General features: G+C 34.8%; 2 protein-coding genes and 1 pseudogene across 3 annotated transcripts; all 3 read left to right on the top strand.

Annotated features, from left to right (window-relative positions):
- The first annotated feature begins 325 nt into the window (after window positions 1-325).
- On the top strand, window positions 326-4,338 carry LOC143581577 (G-type lectin S-receptor-like serine/threonine-protein kinase At4g27290). The gene is made up of 6 exons (XM_077064339.1): window positions 326-1,607; window positions 2,438-2,499; window positions 2,632-2,842; window positions 3,391-3,628; window positions 3,881-4,075; window positions 4,116-4,338. Exons 1-6 carry the CDS (start codon window positions 326-328, stop codon window positions 4,336-4,338), a joined length of 2,211 nt encoding a protein of 736 aa, XP_076920454.1.
- A 2,701-nt stretch (window positions 4,339-7,039) lies between these two features.
- On the top strand, window positions 7,040-7,906 carry LOC143581548 (uncharacterized). Its single transcript, XM_077064314.1, has one exon. The coding sequence runs from the start codon at window positions 7,040-7,042 to the stop codon at window positions 7,904-7,906; it is 867 nt and encodes a 288-aa protein (XP_076920429.1).
- Window positions 7,907-10,730: 2,824 nt separating this feature from the next.
- Window positions 10,731-16,850, top strand: LOC143580674 (G-type lectin S-receptor-like serine/threonine-protein kinase At4g27290; annotated as a pseudogene). The gene is made up of 7 exons (XR_013143698.1): window positions 10,731-12,009; window positions 14,047-14,192; window positions 14,587-14,729; window positions 14,874-15,084; window positions 15,606-15,843; window positions 16,109-16,259; window positions 16,375-16,850. The product of XR_013143698.1 is annotated as a G-type lectin S-receptor-like serine/threonine-protein kinase At4g27290 (transcript).
- The last annotated feature ends 504 nt before the right edge of the window (window positions 16,851-17,354 follow it).

The following is a 17,354-nucleotide window of genomic DNA, read 5'->3' as shown; positions in this document are numbered from 1 at the left end:
CTAATACGTGTGGTACATGTTGATGTGCTTTTTTTATTGGGTCATAATAGTTTAGTTTTTTGTGCCAATTAAAATTTTAGACTGAAATAGCAAATTTGCACAAACCATAGAGACGAAAACCATAGTTTACTCCTGAAATTGAGAAGACTGAGTGATAACTATACATAAGCTCTTATAAAAAAATAGTCTTAAGTAAAACGTTCTTATCAGATTTAATAGTAAGTTGAATAAATGCTATATGTACACATTATCCTCTTACACTCCCAGATGAATATATTTGAAAAGCTGAATAGCTAGTTGATGCATTAGAGGGAAGAACACGTTAATGGAAGGTATTAGTATTACCATACTCATGTTAATCTATGGTGTAATATGTTCTATTTTAACAAGTTCAATGGGAGTAGACACTTTGTCCCCAACTCAGCTCATCAAAGACGGTGATACAATCATTTCATCTGGTGGAATGTTTGAACTGGGATTTTTCAGTCCGGGTAACCCCAAGAACCGATATTTGGGAATATGGTACAAAAACGTCTCAAATGGCGCGATCGTCTGGGTTGCAAATAGAGATACACCACTTAATACCACTTCAGGCATCCTCAAAGTCAGCAGCAATGGGATCCTGGAAATTGTTTCTGTTGGTAATACTAATACAACTATCTGGTCATCTTCTAATGTATCTTCAAAGAAAGTTATTATTAATCCTGTGGCACAACTTTTAGATAATGGAAATCTTGTTATAAGGGAAAAAAGTAGGACTATATGGCAAAGTTTTGATTACCCTGGAGACACCTATCTCACGGGTATGAAAATCGGTAAGGACTTGATTACAGGCATAGACAGGTGGATGGTATCGTGGAAGAGTCCTAATGATCCTTCTCCAGGTGAGTATGTAATATGGATGGATACAAATGGATTCCCACAGTTACTTGAGAGACAGGGTTCGGTTTTGCACACGAGGTTTGCACCATGGAATGGGCTTAGCGTTATTGGTCTGTCTAGTGTCATAGGAAACGTGATGCCTGTTATGAACGATTTTGTTATGAATGAGAAGGAGATATATTTTACGATTTCAGTTGATGGGTCGGCTATTTCGAAAACGTATTTGGACCCTGATGGGAATATCAAGGTTATGAGCTGGGTTGATAGCACCCAAACTTGGCAAACCATTTTAGCTACAAAACCTAATGATACTTGTGCACAATATGGACTATGCGGTCCATATGGAACCTGTAACGGTGGGAATGTTCCTGTTTGTAGTTGTATGGAAGGTTTTGAGCCCAAGCGTGCCGAGGAATGGAATGCAAGAAACTGGTCAAGTGGGTGTGTACCGAGAACCCCTTTGGGTTGCGGGGATGGGAATGTGTTTAAAGTGATTTCAGGTGTGAAACTCCCAGATACCCGAAGCTCATGGTATAATTTGAGTATTAATCTAGGGGAATGTAAGATGGAGTGCAGTAGGAATTGTTCTTGTACGGCGTATGCGATTTCAAATATTACAAGTGGTGGTAATGGATGCTTGCTATGGTTTGGTGATCTAATGGATGTTAGAGAATCGGATGGGACTGAAGATCTTTACTTTAAAATAGCCCTTTCCAAATTCACAAGTAAGCACTGTTTGAGTTGAAGATTTTTCATTGCAAACCAATCAGCCAATTTCGTTTTACTAAAAACATGGGTCTCCGTCTCTCACTAACTTTTCACTCAAACACGCCTAATGGTTTAACTAAAAACATAATTATTTTTAATCTTTATTTTTTCTCTCAAATCTGAAATAATGAATTTGACTGGTTGGCAAAATTTGTGGCCCCACACATTTTTGCGCTCGTTAACATGGTAGCAACACAACGCCCAAGGGGGCTCAATGCCCCTGGCACCTTTCTGGTTATGGGTTGGGGGAGATTTGATGGTGAGGTGGCTTGGGGCGCCAACCCACAAAGCTTAGTCTTAGTAAGACTATTCCATTGTTTAATCTTGAGGTTTTCGTATTTTTATTTTTTGTTTGTGTATTCAATGGCACAAGTTCTTCAACCCCTAACCCTGCTTCCAACAAAAAGAAAACCATAATTGTAGTGGTTGTGCCAACCTTGATATGTTTGGTCCTGGTTGGTGCAACTCTTTCAATGTATGCAAGAAAAAAGAAGAAAAGGTCTTACACGACTAGACAAGGTAAGGCCAACCGCCTGATTTTATTAGTATCTTAACCGTTTCATTTTATCATCTCTAGTTAACCCAATATGCTTAATAAATGTAAAACACTTAATTGCCTGGATTATGATTCGAAACTAGATGTCTTGAAGAACCATCTAAGTCACTTTTATAATGTTTTTACATGGTTTATTATATGTTTTTTCCTGTTAAAATAATTCTACATATCACTTTGTATCATTGTATGTGACTCAACGCTAGACCTTAATGAAGACTCTATAAGTGATAGTCGAAAGGAACAAATCTTTAGGTAAACCACTTGGACAAGGTGGCTTTGGTTCTGTCTATAAGGTAACAAATCTTTAGAAATTTTAGTGATTGAATTTCAACTTTTAGTAAGCCTCATGTATCAAAATGGGTGGCATGAACTTGAAAATATCTGTTAAGCAATCATTAAGAATATGTTTGGAAAACTTAATTTAGGGAGTGCTGGAGGATGGTCGAGAAATAGCAGTGAAGCGATTGTCAAAATCCTCACGGCAAGGGATTGATGAGTTCAAGAACGAAGTTAGATGTATTGCCAAACTCCAGCATCGAAATCTTGTGAAGCTTTTAGGATACTGCATTCAAGGAGATGAAACAATGCTGATATATGAATACATGGCAAACAAAAGTTTGGACTTAACTATATTTGGTTTGACTCTCTTTCCATGAGACTTAACTATATTTGGTATTTGTGTTTTTCTGCAAATTAGAATAAGCAAAAACGGAAGGAAAAAAAAAACTAGAATAAGCAGTTATGGACAAACAACTACCACATGAAAGTATTTTTCATTTTTCCATCATCACTTTTTTGCCAAGTACGATTTTTGGGCAATTAGCACACACGATGTTTTGTTATGTTGGATCGCCCCGATCATATTTATGAGTAGAAACTTTCATTTCTAGTAAAGATTAGAATTCTACTCAACCGATTGGTTTGACAACCAACAATCTCAGGAAAATTTAAAAAACAAATCTAGGAGCATAAGATAGCATATACAACCCTCCACTATTTATCCACCCATCTATATTGATTTTTTTGCATTTCTAGAAGTATCATGGTTGCATGGTTGCCTATGTTTGAAATGTCTAATTACATTGGATTAAGATGCATAATAGTAACTTTATCTAGTGATGCTTTCAGTTTCTTCAAAAAACATGGAATTACTATGCCAAAACTAAGCGAGTTAATTTTTTTAGATGTAAGCAGGAGTTTGATGCTTGATTGGCCCCAACGGTTTCATATTATCCATGGTATTGCTCGAGGGCTTCTTTATCTGCATCAAGATTCTCGGCTTAGGGTTATACACCGAGATTTGAAAGCTGCAAATGTTTTGTTGGATAATGACATGAACCCTAAAATTTCTGACTTTGGTCTTGCAAGAAGATTTAAAGGCTATGAGACTGAAGCCAATACCAACAAAGTGGTTGGAACTTAGTAAGAACTAGTAAAACCAAATATTTGCTATATCCTCTGTCCCAAATAAATTGTAACCACAATATTATTGGTAGTTTTCGAATTTCATTTATCTATTTTGGGTATAAGGGACTTTCATATTTTCAATAAACAACTAAACACTTCCCTTGAACTAAATATACAAACAAATATACGTCAGTATTTTTGGACAGTAGGGCACTAATTACATACGTTCATTTCTATTAGTATTGATGAAAACTTCATAATTTGCAGTGGCTACATCGCTCCAGAATATGCAGTGCATGGGCTTTTCTCAGTTAAATCGGATGTATTCAGCTTTGGAGTTTTGGTATTGGAAATAGTAAGTGGGAAGAAAAACCGGGGGTTCTCTCATAAAGAACAAAGGGATAACCTTCTTGGACACGTAAGTTTAGCCTATGCTTATTCCACTATTGTAAAAATAATTTGGCGAAAAGTGACCAATCATAACTTCTTTTTGAAGGAATTTCCCGAAATTACGCTTCAATTTCCCGAAAAGTGACCATCATGCGGAAGATAGACCGACTATGTCATCTGTGGTTGTGATGCTGGATCACGAGAGTATATTACCTCCACCAAAGCAACCTGCATTTTACACTGAAGTGAGTTCGTGTGAAAATGTTGAACTTTCAATGACCCCGACACATAACTCGGTTAATAATGTCACCATAACAACTTTAAATGGTCGATAGAATATATACCTAGTCTTTCATGTCTATGTCCATATGGTTTGTTGTGCCAAATACTATACTTTTGAATAAGTTTATATTTAGAATTGCATGTAGATTTAGGTAATACAGCTGAAGTGTATTTCAACTTGTATTTGCAGGCTTGAATTACGGTGTGTTGGCCTTAGTTGTTCAATCATAATTTAGAGTCGGTTATGTAATTAGTGTAAAATTTAGGTTGTCATTTATGTAAATCTAAAGTGTCACAGGATTAGTATCTAATATATATTGATAAGCTAGAGACTCATTATACTACATCGTTTATACTACATTATAAATATCATATATACTCAAACAAAACTTAAAATATCATATATGTCCTTACAAAGTAACTAAAATATCATATATGCTTTTATAAAACAATTGGAGTATCATATATACCCATATTCATTAATAATAATTTAATAAATAACCATTTTACGGTTAGTTTTAAAAAAATTGAACTTTCATATATGCCCAATTTTTAACGAATAGACCATTCTACTCATTTCCATTATATAATGTGTTTATACCATATGTTATTATTTTAATTTTAATCAACGTTTCTCACATTTGACGATAACCAAATCGTCTCTAGTCACTTCTTCAAAATTACAAACCATTTGAAGGTTTGTCGCATCGAATAATCTACATTGTAAACCTAATCGCAGCTAATCAAACTAGAGTAATATGATCATATTTTTAATTTTTTTTAATTAATTAAGGATAAGTGATATATTAATAACTTTGTAAGAGCATATATGATATTTTTAATTTTGCATGGGTATTTATGATATTTCAACATTTGTAAGGGTATAAATGAAATTGCCCTAAATATAAAATCACCTATTACTTTTTTACACTTAATTATTCAAATCAAATGTTTTTATTTTATTTATTTTTACACAATTTTTTAAACATCTAAAATTTTACCTTGTGTTGCATTTGTAAATTAAAGATATTCAACAAAAATCAAGGGTTCGATGGGTGATGGAAGAGGATGAAAACTCAAGTTATTTCCATGGTATTCTAAACGCTAATATAATTAATAATAGGTTACATGGATTGTATATTGATGGTGTTTGGATGGATAACCCAACAGTTTTGAAGGATTTGGCGTTCAACTTTTTTGCTGAAAAGTTCAAGGAACCTCTATACTCGAGACCTTCCCTTTGTTGTTCGGGGCTTGCAGTGTTAGATACGGGAGAGGCAGAGGCGATGGTAAAACCGTTTACTAGACTGGAAATAAAGTACGCGGTTTGGGAGTGTGATGGAGACCGAGCACCGGGACCTGATGGGTTTAATTTTAAATTTTTGAAAAGATTTTGGAGATGTTTTGAGGATGATTTTGTAAAACTATTTACATATTTCTTTAATACCGGTTCGGTTAGTAATGGGTGTTTGTCATCTTTTATTGCACTTATACCAAAAGTAAAAGATCTGACAAGTTTGGGAAATTTTAGACTGATTAGCCTTATCGGGTGTATTAATAAAGTCATATCGAAAGTGTTGGTAAGGCGTCTAAAAACGGTTATCGGGAAATTGATTTCCGATAAACAAACAACATTTCTTTCAAAAAGGAGTATATTGGACGGACCATTGATGCTAAATGAGTTGGTGGCTTGGTTGTGTACGTCTGAAAAACGGGGAATGATTTTCAAAGAAGACATAGAGAAGGCGTACGATTCCTTAAATTGGGGATTTCTTGATTCGATTTTGAGTCAAATGAATTGAATTTCCCTGTTTTGTGGAGGAAGTGGGTTTCGGCAATCCTATCGGCGGGTCGGTCATCTGTTCTGGTCAATGGATCTCCTACACCGGAATTCTCCTGTTCCCGGGGTCTAAGACAAGGTAATCCGTTATCGCCATTTCTTTTTATTATAGCTATGGAGGCTTTATCTAGGGTCATGAAAAGGGCGACTGATGAGGGTATTTTCCAGGGTTTACAATGTGGTTGGAATGGGCCGAGGTTATCTCACTTGGTTTATGCTGATGATGTTGTCTTCGTTGGAGAATGGGTTGGGGAAAATGTGTGTAATATATGTTGCCTTCTTAGATGTTTTTATTTAGTGTCGGGTCTGAAAATTAATCTTGCTAAATGCGAGGTGTTTGGAACGTGTGTGAACCAGGTGGAAAAGCAAGCAATGGCCGATTTGTTCCGATGTCGTGTTGGTAGTTTTCCGTTTAAGTACATTGGTCTCCAAATAGGTGGGAACATGAATCTAATTAAATCTTGGGACCCTCTGGTGGAGTTGTTCCAGAAAAGGTTGTCGACGTGGAGGGCGAAAACATTATCGTTTGCTGGTCGGGCGGTTGCTTTGAAATCGGTCCTGAACTCGCTGCCCACCTACTATTTCTCAATCTTCCGGGCTCCGGATGGAGTTATTAATAAACTTGAGAGATTGAGAAGGGTGTTCTTTTGGGGCGGGACAGAGGACAAAACGAAGATAAATTGGGTCGCATGGGAACGGGTAATGGCTCCAAAAGAATATGGCGGGTTAGGCTTTGGTTCACTTCGGGATATAAACTCGGCACTTCTTGCTAGGTGGTGATGGCGGTTTAAGGGGGAACGCGAGGGGTTATGGAGAAGGGTAATTTGGTCAATCCATCACACGTCGAGGGCTTGGCAGCCTATTCCTACTAAGTTATCTTTACCGGCCCCGTGGAAAATGGTAAAATAATTAAGATGGATTATATGATGAAAATGGTTATTAAAGATGGGAAAAAGTCTCTATTTTGGCTTGATTTGTGGATTGGTGAGGAGATGTTATGCAACACATTTCCTTTACTGTTTAGGTTGGAACAATATAAGGATTGTTGTGTGGCAGAGAGACTTGTGATGGTGAATGGGGAGTTCTGCGGTGTTTGGGATTGGAGGCGAAGACCAGGGTCTATACAAGAGTTAAATGAATTGTTTTTGTTGCTCCAGGTTTGTCAAAATGTGCAGCTTGGGGATGGTATAGATACGACCTGTTGGTCCATAAATGATTCAAGTGATTTCTCTGTGGCCGGGTTGAAACAGAAGATCCAAGAGTTAACACATTCGACTCCAAACTACAGGTTTGTATGGAATAATTGGGTCCCGAGAAAGGTAGAAATGTTGGCTTGGAGAATTGAGTTGGAGAAGATACCGGTAATGACTTTGTTGGCCAACAGAAACATTGATGTGGGTTCGGTTTCTTGTCCAATGTGTGGTGATATGGATGAGTCGGTTGAACACCTTTTCGTGTCTAGCGGGGTGGCGCGGCTGGTGTGGCAGGCGGTTTCGTCATGGTGTAAGATTACAAGCATCTTTGCTCTCGACATTCATGATCTTTTGGATTTGTATAAACTTACTAATTTTCCAAAACGTAAAGCAAAGATTTTTCATGCTATTTGTTTAGGGTCGATTTGGTGTATTTGGAAGGCAATAAATGATTTGGTTTTTAATGGCAAACCGATTATGGTGGAAAGCATAGTGGGTGAAATCAAGACGCTTGGTTACCTTTGGATAAAACATAGATCGGGTGAAACTTCATTATTGTGGGAGGATTGGTGTATGTTCAAAGTGTAACCGGATTGGGCGAGTATAATTGTAATCGGGTGTTAAGGTCTGTTTCGTGGGTGTTTGAGTCTAGTTTCTTGCTAGGCCCGGTGGTTTGTTTATGTAACTATTTTTTTATTAATGGATCTCTTCGTTTGCCTTTTCAAAAAAAAAAAAACATATGTTTTTATTTATTTTTTCATATCGTTAAGTTATTTTTACACGATTTTCTAGTTGGTTTTCTAATTATGATTCATTCTCTATGTATATTATGGAAAATCGTTATACATAAAAACAATAGATAATTAATTGTCATAAATAAAAATAGGCAAATTGGATTTTATTAATTTCAAGTTAATGTAGTGGCCGATAATAATCTCAACTTAGAAAATAGTTACTACCAGTCTCAACTTTCAAACTATTTGTTTTCATTGGACCTTCGTTATAAAAAAGTTAACGACATTAAGCGTTACCCAAATTTTAAATTGATATTTTAGGGCTTTTGATTGGAATGAGAATAGGAATCGATTGATGTAAAACTTAGCTCGAAACGGTGCTCTAAATAGCTTGATTTTTATTAATTAAAAGTTTAAACACCGGAAATGAAGCATCCTTTAGTCGTTTGGACCACCATTTCGAGTTAAGTTTTACATCAATCGATTCATATTCTCATTCTGATTAAAATCCCTCAAACATCAATTTGAAATTTGGAAAAAACTTAATGTCGTTAAGTTTTTTTTAACGAAGGTCCTATGAAAACAAAAGTGTGAAAGTTGGGACCGGTGACAGCTATTTCTAAGTTGGGATTATTATCGGTTAACTACATTAACTTGAAATTACTAAATTCCAATTTGTCGTAAAAGTGTTATGAAAACATATATACTTATAGTGAAAAGATCTAATACACTAATCCTTAACGTACATTAACGTACGCGAATCCCGTTTTTCACGAATCGATCCATGAAATCACATCCCAACATCTCGGAATCGTAAATACATATCCAATTAATCATTGGTTAACCGAAAAAAACAGTTTTGGATCGTTAATTGATCAATTTTTTACTTTTTTCACGAAGACCGTTTTCTGAGCGTTTTAGGTTTTTGGCTGAGCGTTTAAGTTTTTGTGAGCGTTTTCTGAGCCTTTTAAGTTTTTGCCTTTGTTTTTTACCTTTGAGCGTCTCGCGTAGCTCTCGTATGTTAAGGCATTTGCGTATAGTATCTCTACCCTATATTTATATTTGTATAAAAGATTAAAATTTAATACAAGAGTTAAATCTGACATTCACCAAAATCTAACATTTTAGTGAATGTCAGATTTAACTTTGTCTTTTCAAGTGGCGAGGATTTAAATTTGCCATCCATTTTTTTATTTTTGGCAAATCATTCATTTATTTTAATGTTTGTTCTCGCCCATCTAAATTTATAAGGTAATGTGGTATATTCTAACCCCAACATAGGTTAAAATGACATGTCACTTTAAAGATGGATTAAGCCACTCAACTTGTGTTAAATTTGTTAAAAATGGGCCTTGGGTTATGCTTCTAACGGGTTAAAAGACAAAGAACAATATATTAAGTTAACAATTAATCGGCGCGAGATGGAATTAAAAGGACTAAACCATTTCCTTTGGATGAGACAGGGTTAAAAGGAGAGAAATGAGTGTTGTTATGCTTATATGGAGTTAAGATGAGTTAGAGTATACTTCATGACCTAAGTAACCATTATATATATTTACTTTATACGTTTCAATTAACTCATTTTATAATATGGTTGAATTAGTATGAAATAATATAAAAAGAAATGATCATTACCCTTGATTTGATATTTAACTTCCCAGAGTCTCCTTTCTTGACCAGAATATATACATCACCAATAGCCATTGTATTAGTCCTTTTCTTAGAGATTGTTAAAACTAAACCAGTTGCCCTCGTGACTAATCAATCATATAAAAATTATACTAATACGTGTGTCTCTGTACATGTTGATGTGCTTTCTATATTGGGTCATAATAGTTTAGTTTTTGTGTCAATTAAAAGTGATTTTTGATAGGTCGGCTCATGTTGACGATTTAAGTTTTATCAAATAATTTTAGTTAGTTGAATGCACTCAAGACTAAACATATAAGTCTAAATAAATATTGATACATGTTAGGAGGTTTGAAGTGCAGGTTTATTCAAGAATATAATGATTTTCTAGAGCGATGAAGTAGGTGGTTTAAGAAGGCGAATACCTCAACACCACGGGTTCCAGAGGAGGGGCCGGACACAGTCCGAAGGACAAAACTCCTAAGCGGAGGTCTTGGTTCTTTACAAAACTCCTAGTCGAAATTGCTCCTGACATGGTTGCTTGGTTTTACTAATTAATTACTAGCAATTGAGCATCCTTAACAACCTTTGCTATCAATAGAAATTGCTATTTGTAGAGTAACACGGTTAGTACTAACAGTAGACAATTAACAATATATAGTAACAAAGATACTTTCAAGTTCTTATCATCATTACAAATAAATCTCGGATTATAGGCTATAATAATTAGCGAAATCATTAAGTTTGGGAAAAAAAATCTTGACATTAGCTAAAACTTAGATTTAAAAATTTTAGACTGAAATAGCAAATTTGCACAAACCACAGAGACGAAAACCATAGTTTACTCCTGAAATTGAGAAGACTAAGTGATAACTATACAAAAGCTCTTATAATTATTAAAAAATAGTCTTAAGTAAAACGTTCTTATCAGATTTAATAGTAAGTTGAATATCAAATGCTATGTGTACACATTACCCTCTTGGACTCCCAAATGAATATATTTGAAACACTGAATAGCTAGTTGATGTATTAGAGGGAAGAATACGTTTATGGAGGGTCTTACCATACTTATGTTAATCTATGGGGCAATATGTTCTATGTTAACAAGTTCAATGGGAATAGACACTTTGTCCCCAACTCAACTCATCAGAGATGGTGATACAATCATTTCATCTGGTGGAATGTTTGAACTGGGATTTTTCAGTCCTGGTAATCCCAAGAACCGATATTTGGGAATATGGTACAAAAACGTCTCAAATGGCGCGGTTGCCTGGGTTGCAAATAGAGAAACACCACTTAGTACCACTTCAGGCATCCTCAAAGGCAGCAGCAATGGGATCCTGCAAATTGTTTCTGTTGGTAATACTAATACAACTATCTGGTCATCTTCTATTGTATCGCCAACGAAAGTTATTATTAATCCTTTGGCACAGCTTCTAGATAATGGAAATCTTGTTATAAGGGAAGAAAGTGGTATTTTGTGGCAAAGTTTTGATTACCCTGGAGACACCTATCTCCCGGGTATGAAAATCGGTAAGGACTTAATTACAGGCATAGACAGGCAATTTACATCATGGAAGAGCCTTGATGATCCTTCTCCAGGTCAGTATGTAATATGGATGGATACAAATGGCTTTCCACAGATATTTGAGAAACGAGGTTCGAGTTTGCACATAAGGTTTGGGCCATGGAATGGGATCACCTTTAGCGGTCTGCCTGGTTTAACAGGAAACCGCACACCAGTATATGAGTTTATCATGAATAATAAGGAGATATATTTTAAGGTCGAAGTTGGTACGTCGGTTCTTTTAAAGATGTATTTGAACCCTCAAGGTGATATCCAAGTTCTGAATTGGGTTGAGAGCACGAAAAACTGGCAGATCATTATAGCTACGGTGCCCAATTTTAATTGTGCACAATATGGACGATGCGGTCCATTTGGAATCTGTAACAATAGAAACTCCCCTTTTTGTAGTTGTATAGAAGGCTTTGTGCCCAAATGACACGAGGAATGGAATGCGGGAGACTGGTCAGGTGGGTGTGTACTGAGAACACCTTTGGATTGTGGGAATGAGACTGGTTATGGGTTTAAAAAACATTCAGGTGTGAAACTCCCGGACACGCGTACTTCATGGTATAATTTGAGTATGAATCTAAGTGAATGCGAGATGAAGTGCAGGAGGAATTGTTCGTGTACTGCGTATGCAAATTCGGATGTTAGAAATGGGGGAAGTGGATGCTTTCTATGGTTTGGTGATCTAATGGATGCAACAAAAACTGATGAAATTCAAGATCTTTACATTAAAATGGCCCTCTCTGAATTCCCAAGTAAGCACTGTTTGAGTTGATCATTTTTCATTGCAAACCAATCAAATTTGCTGCTTTCTTTTGTCCAAATCACTCATTTGGAGTGAAAAAATAATTAACGACCGAAAAAGTTTTATTTCTTTCGGAAAACACTATTTTGATGCGATCGGTACAGGTTTCAAATTTTTCAAAACTTGGTTCCGGTATCGAAAATGCTCGGTTCGGTACAAGTCCTGTAAACAAAAATTCGGTAAATAACAGTACTAGTACCGTACCGTTGCCAAAACCTAAAATAGTTGGTACCGAATCGATACTGACGGTACCCTTTCAAATACCACTACCCGGTGCCATTTGCCCATCCATACTATAAAAAACCAATACACTTTCTGTATATGCCGATAAAGACCCTTAACAAGTTTTTACATATAAGAAAAACCTTATATATGTATATTTTTCTTTTCTCATAATAATCTTAACAAGATTACGCTTTAAAATCCCCTTCAACATGTTAATCTAAACAAAAATTATAAAAGACGAATTGAGCTAACCTAATGTTTTTAATCGGACATGTATCAACAAAATCCGATCATATTTTCTTTTTCAGTTTTTAATTCAAGATAATAATATATAATCTTTGATAAACAATATAATATATGTGGATGACGTGACACAAAATAATACAAATACTATAAACATATACAATGGTTTGTATATAATTAAAATCGCTAAACATTATAAACAAATAATTTATCACTATTATAATATAATTATATGTTTTAAAATGTCATTCAATCATAATTATGAGCATTTATTTAAATTTACATACTTTCATGATTAGAAATAGAAAATATGCTAGTTTTTTATTTGCAAAATATTGTTAAAGAACTTTTATGAGAAACAAAATATTTTATAATAAATTTTGATAGTGACTTTAACACGAAAAAAACAGAAATTATGTTGGTTTTTATAATAAATATTTTATAACAAATATTTTATAATAAATTATTTGTCCTTCTCTTCCTTGTTGTCTTTTAACTATTGGTGTTGGGACAAACTTTCTTCTCTATCTCTACTAGGGGTGTTCATCGGTTCAGTTGTCGATTTATTCTATTTGTTCGGTTTGATTTCTTCGGTTATTGGATTTTTGTACCCCTAATCGAAAATCGAACCTAACCATATTCGGAAAGGGGCTAATCAAACCGTAATTGATCCGAATTCAATTTGGTTCGGTTTCGGTTAAAACTGAACAAATCGATTTAAACCGTATTAATCGAAATCATCCAAAACAACAATTTATTTTGTTTGTGTTCCAGATTCGGACAAATGTTTGGATTCTGTACCACATCAAAATATTCAAACAACCCCAACATATACATCCTAAAATCAAAAGTTAAAGACCATAATAAAACATCCAAACATACAAAACAATAAATAGTTTTAAAATACAACTAGTTAACTATAAAATAACCATCCTAAAGCATCCAAAAAATAAATATCGAAATATGGATACGGATTATTAGATTACATATTAGACATGAACTTAAAAACTATTTGGCCATATCCAGAAATAATTAATATACTTCATATTTTAATTGATTAATTCGGTTAATCGAATAAATCATACTAATCGTTTACAAGAAAAAAACATAAACGAAAATCAAATCGTAAATAGAGTCCAGAATTTGGTTATAACCAAATCGAAAATCAAATTTTACAAGACCCTAGTTTCGATTATAGTCTTTACATTCGCTTAACATAAATAACTTATCCTCCACAAATGCATTTACAAGACCCTAGTTTCGATTACAGTCTTTCCATTCACTTGACTTTCTAGCTCGTTCCAACTCACAATACGAGATCTGAGTCTTCAAGTTGTATTCCGCGATCCTTGAATACGGATTGATCCGAAATACAAACCTTTAGATCCATTCCATGAACCTACAATTGGCTAACAATATGAGGGTATGCCGTATGCATAGTCACATTTAGTTGGACTATTAGGTTGTTTAATGTTATACTTTTATCTGTGTATTCAAGGTATAGCAACCCCTGGCTCAGGTCCTGCAACCACCGGCTCTGATTCCAACAAACGAAAACCATAATTATAGTGGTTGTGTCAACCTCAATATTTTTGCTCCTGCTTGGTGTAACTCTTGCAATGTATGCAAGAAATAAGAAGAAAAGGTCTTACATAAATAGACAAGGTAAGCTGTTATATATATGCTAATTTATCTCTTAAGGGCCAAATTGAAAAAAAGAAGAAGTTAGAAAGGGTGTAGATATAGAAGTTTTACCTATAGTATAATACTCATTAGTTTTATTAAAAAATTACACTAGTACTGAAATAGTTCAATGTTCGTAAGCATAGTTGATACTAATTATTCAAGAATTACCCGGTTTGATCAGTTAATCAACCGAACCGATTCATTTTATCTTCTCCAGTTAATCCTATATGCTTGATGTATTCATCGTGCAATTGCTTGGATTAGGATTCAAAACTGGACGCCTTGAAGTAGAATCTAAAGTCTACTTTTAAGCATGCGTTTTGTGCGTTATAATTGTTTTATATATCACTTTGTATATGTGACTCAATGTCAGACCTCAATGAAGACTCTATAAGTGACGGTCCAAACAAAGATATTGATTTACCATATTTTAGCTTGTCTATGATTGCTAAGTCTACATGTAACTTTTCCATCACCAATAAGCTTGGACAAGGTGGCTTTGGTCCTGTCTACAAGGTAACAAATTAATATTCAGGAATTTTAGTCATTGACTTTAAAGTTTTTAAAATTTAGTGAGCCTCATGCATGTATCAAAATGGGGCTCGTGAGCATGCAAATATCCATTGAAAAATAATCAAGCATACACTTGGAAAATATTAGGGTGTGCTGGAGGATGGTAGAGAAATAGCGGTGAAGCGACTGTCAAAAACTTCAAGGCAAGGGCTTGATGAATTCAAGAACGAAGTTAAATGTATTGCCAAACTCCAGCATCGAAATCTTGTGAAGCTTTTAGGATACTGCATTCAAGGAGATGAAACAATGCTGATATATGAATACATGGCAAACAAAAGTTTGGATTTAATTATATTTGGTTCGATTCTCTTTCCATGAAACTCACGATACAATTTCAGTAGTTGCATAAACGTTGGTATATTTTCTGGTGAACCATCATATTTTCGGGTGAACCAGCAAAAATTAAAATCAGAATTTGTGGACAAACAACTACCAAATGAAATTATTTTTCTTTTTCCATTTACAAACTTTTTTGTCAAGTATGATTTTGGGAATTTTTCACATATGAGGTTTCGTTATGCAAGAAAGATTAGTATTCCACTAAACCGGTTGGTTGACAACCAACAATTAATCTTACGAAAATGCCAATAAGAATTAAGAAGCATATATAAGATAGCAAACATAACACTCCACAATTTATCATGCCAACTGCATTGCTCTTTTTGCATATATATACAAGTTTATTGGTTGTTTAGATTTGAAATGTCGAATAACATTCGATTAAGATGCAAAATAATAGGTTTACCAAGTGATGCTTTCAATTTCTTCAGGAACATGGAATTACTATGCAAAAACTAAGCATATACTTTGTTTTTGTAGACGTAAGCAGGAGTTCAATGATTGATTGGCCCCAACGGTTTCATATCATCCATGGTATTGCTCGAGGGCTTCTTTATCTTCATCAAGATTCTCGGCTTAGGGTTATCCACAGAGATTTAAAAGCTGCAAATGTTTTGTTGGATAATGACATGAACCCTAAAATTTCTAACTTCGGTCTTGCTAGAAGATTTAAAGGCTATGAGACTGAAGCCAATACCAACAAAGTGGTTGGAACTTAGTAAGAACTAGTTAACCAAATATTTGCTATATCCTCTGTCTCTGTCCCCAATAAATTGTAATTAACCACAATATTATAGGTAGTTTTCGAATTTCATATATCTAATGTGGGTCCATATAAGGTACTTTCATATTTATAATAAATAGATAAACACTTCCTTTGAATTATATGTACAACATGTCAGTATTTTGGGACAGTAGGGTATACTACTAATTACAGATGTTCATTATTATTAGTATTGATGAAATAACTTCATAATTTGTAGCGGTTACATCGCTCCAGAATATGCAGTGCATGGGCTTTTCTCAGTTAAATCGGATGTATTCAGCTTTGGAGTTTTGGTATTGGAAATAGTAAGTGGGAAGAAAAACCGAGGGTTCTCTCATAAAGAACAAAGGGATAACCTTCTTGGACACGTAAGTTTAGCCTACTTATTCCACTATTGTAAAATAATTTGACGAAAAGTGACCAATCATAACTTCTTTTGGAAGTAATTTCCTCAATTTACTCTTTAATTGTGCAATTGTTTAGGCATGGAGACTTTTTAAAGATAACAGATCCCTTGAGCTTGCTAGTTCTCAGTTAAGGGATGTGCATACTGACTCTGAAATAATCCGATCAATACATATCGGTTTGTTATGTGTGCAACATCATGCGGAAGATAGACCGACTACGTCATCTGTGGTTGTGATGCTGGATCACGAGATCACGAGAGTATATTACCTCCACCAAAGCAACCTGCATTTTACACCGAAGTGAGTTCGTGTGAAAATGTTGAACTTTCAATGACCCCGACACATAACTCGGTTAATAATGTCACCATAACAACTTTAAATGGTCGATAGAATACCTAGTCTTTCATGTCTATGTCCATATGGTTTGTTGTGCCATATACTTTTGAATAAGTTAATGTTTAGAATTTCATGTAGATTTTGGTAATATAGCTGAAGTGTATTTCAACTTGTATTTGCAGGCTTGAATTAAGGTGTGTTGTCCTTAATTGTTCGATACAACTTTAGAGTCAGTTATGTAATTAGTGTAAAATTTAGGTTGTGCCATTTATGTATTTGTAAAGTGTCACAGGGCTAGTATCTAATATGTACTGATAAGCTAGAAACTGATTATACTACATCGTTTAAAAGGCATCGTTTAGATTAGGGATGTTGGTTTTTAATACTCTTAACTTTCACCCGTTGGTTAATATCACTCCCAACTTTCGATTTGTTACCCACCACTCTCAACTTTCACTCTATTTGTTTCTGGCCACGTCAGCAAAAAAACTAACGGAGTTAGGGTCCGTTAAGTTCGGGAGCGCCAGAAACAAATAGAGTGAAAGTTGGGAGTGGTGGGTAACAAATCGAAATATTAACCAATAGGTGAAAGTTGAGAGTATTAAAAACCAGTATCCCTTTAGATTATGATAGTGTTGATTGGCGAATCGACACGTCGATCTGTTCATTGGCAATATAAAAACTGATGATCACCAACTAAACTTTCACTGATTGTCAATT

The sequence above is a fragment of the Bidens hawaiensis genome, unplaced genomic scaffold (genome assembly GCF_021521415.1).
Source record: "Bidens hawaiensis isolate Kalapana, Puna unplaced genomic scaffold, B.hawaiensis_p1.1 tig00001511_1, whole genome shotgun sequence".
Classification (NCBI taxonomy): Eukaryota; Viridiplantae; Streptophyta; class Magnoliopsida; order Asterales; family Asteraceae; genus Bidens; species Bidens hawaiensis.
The sequence above is the reverse complement of the archived record's forward strand: the minus strand, read 5'-3'. Positions and strand labels throughout refer to the sequence as shown.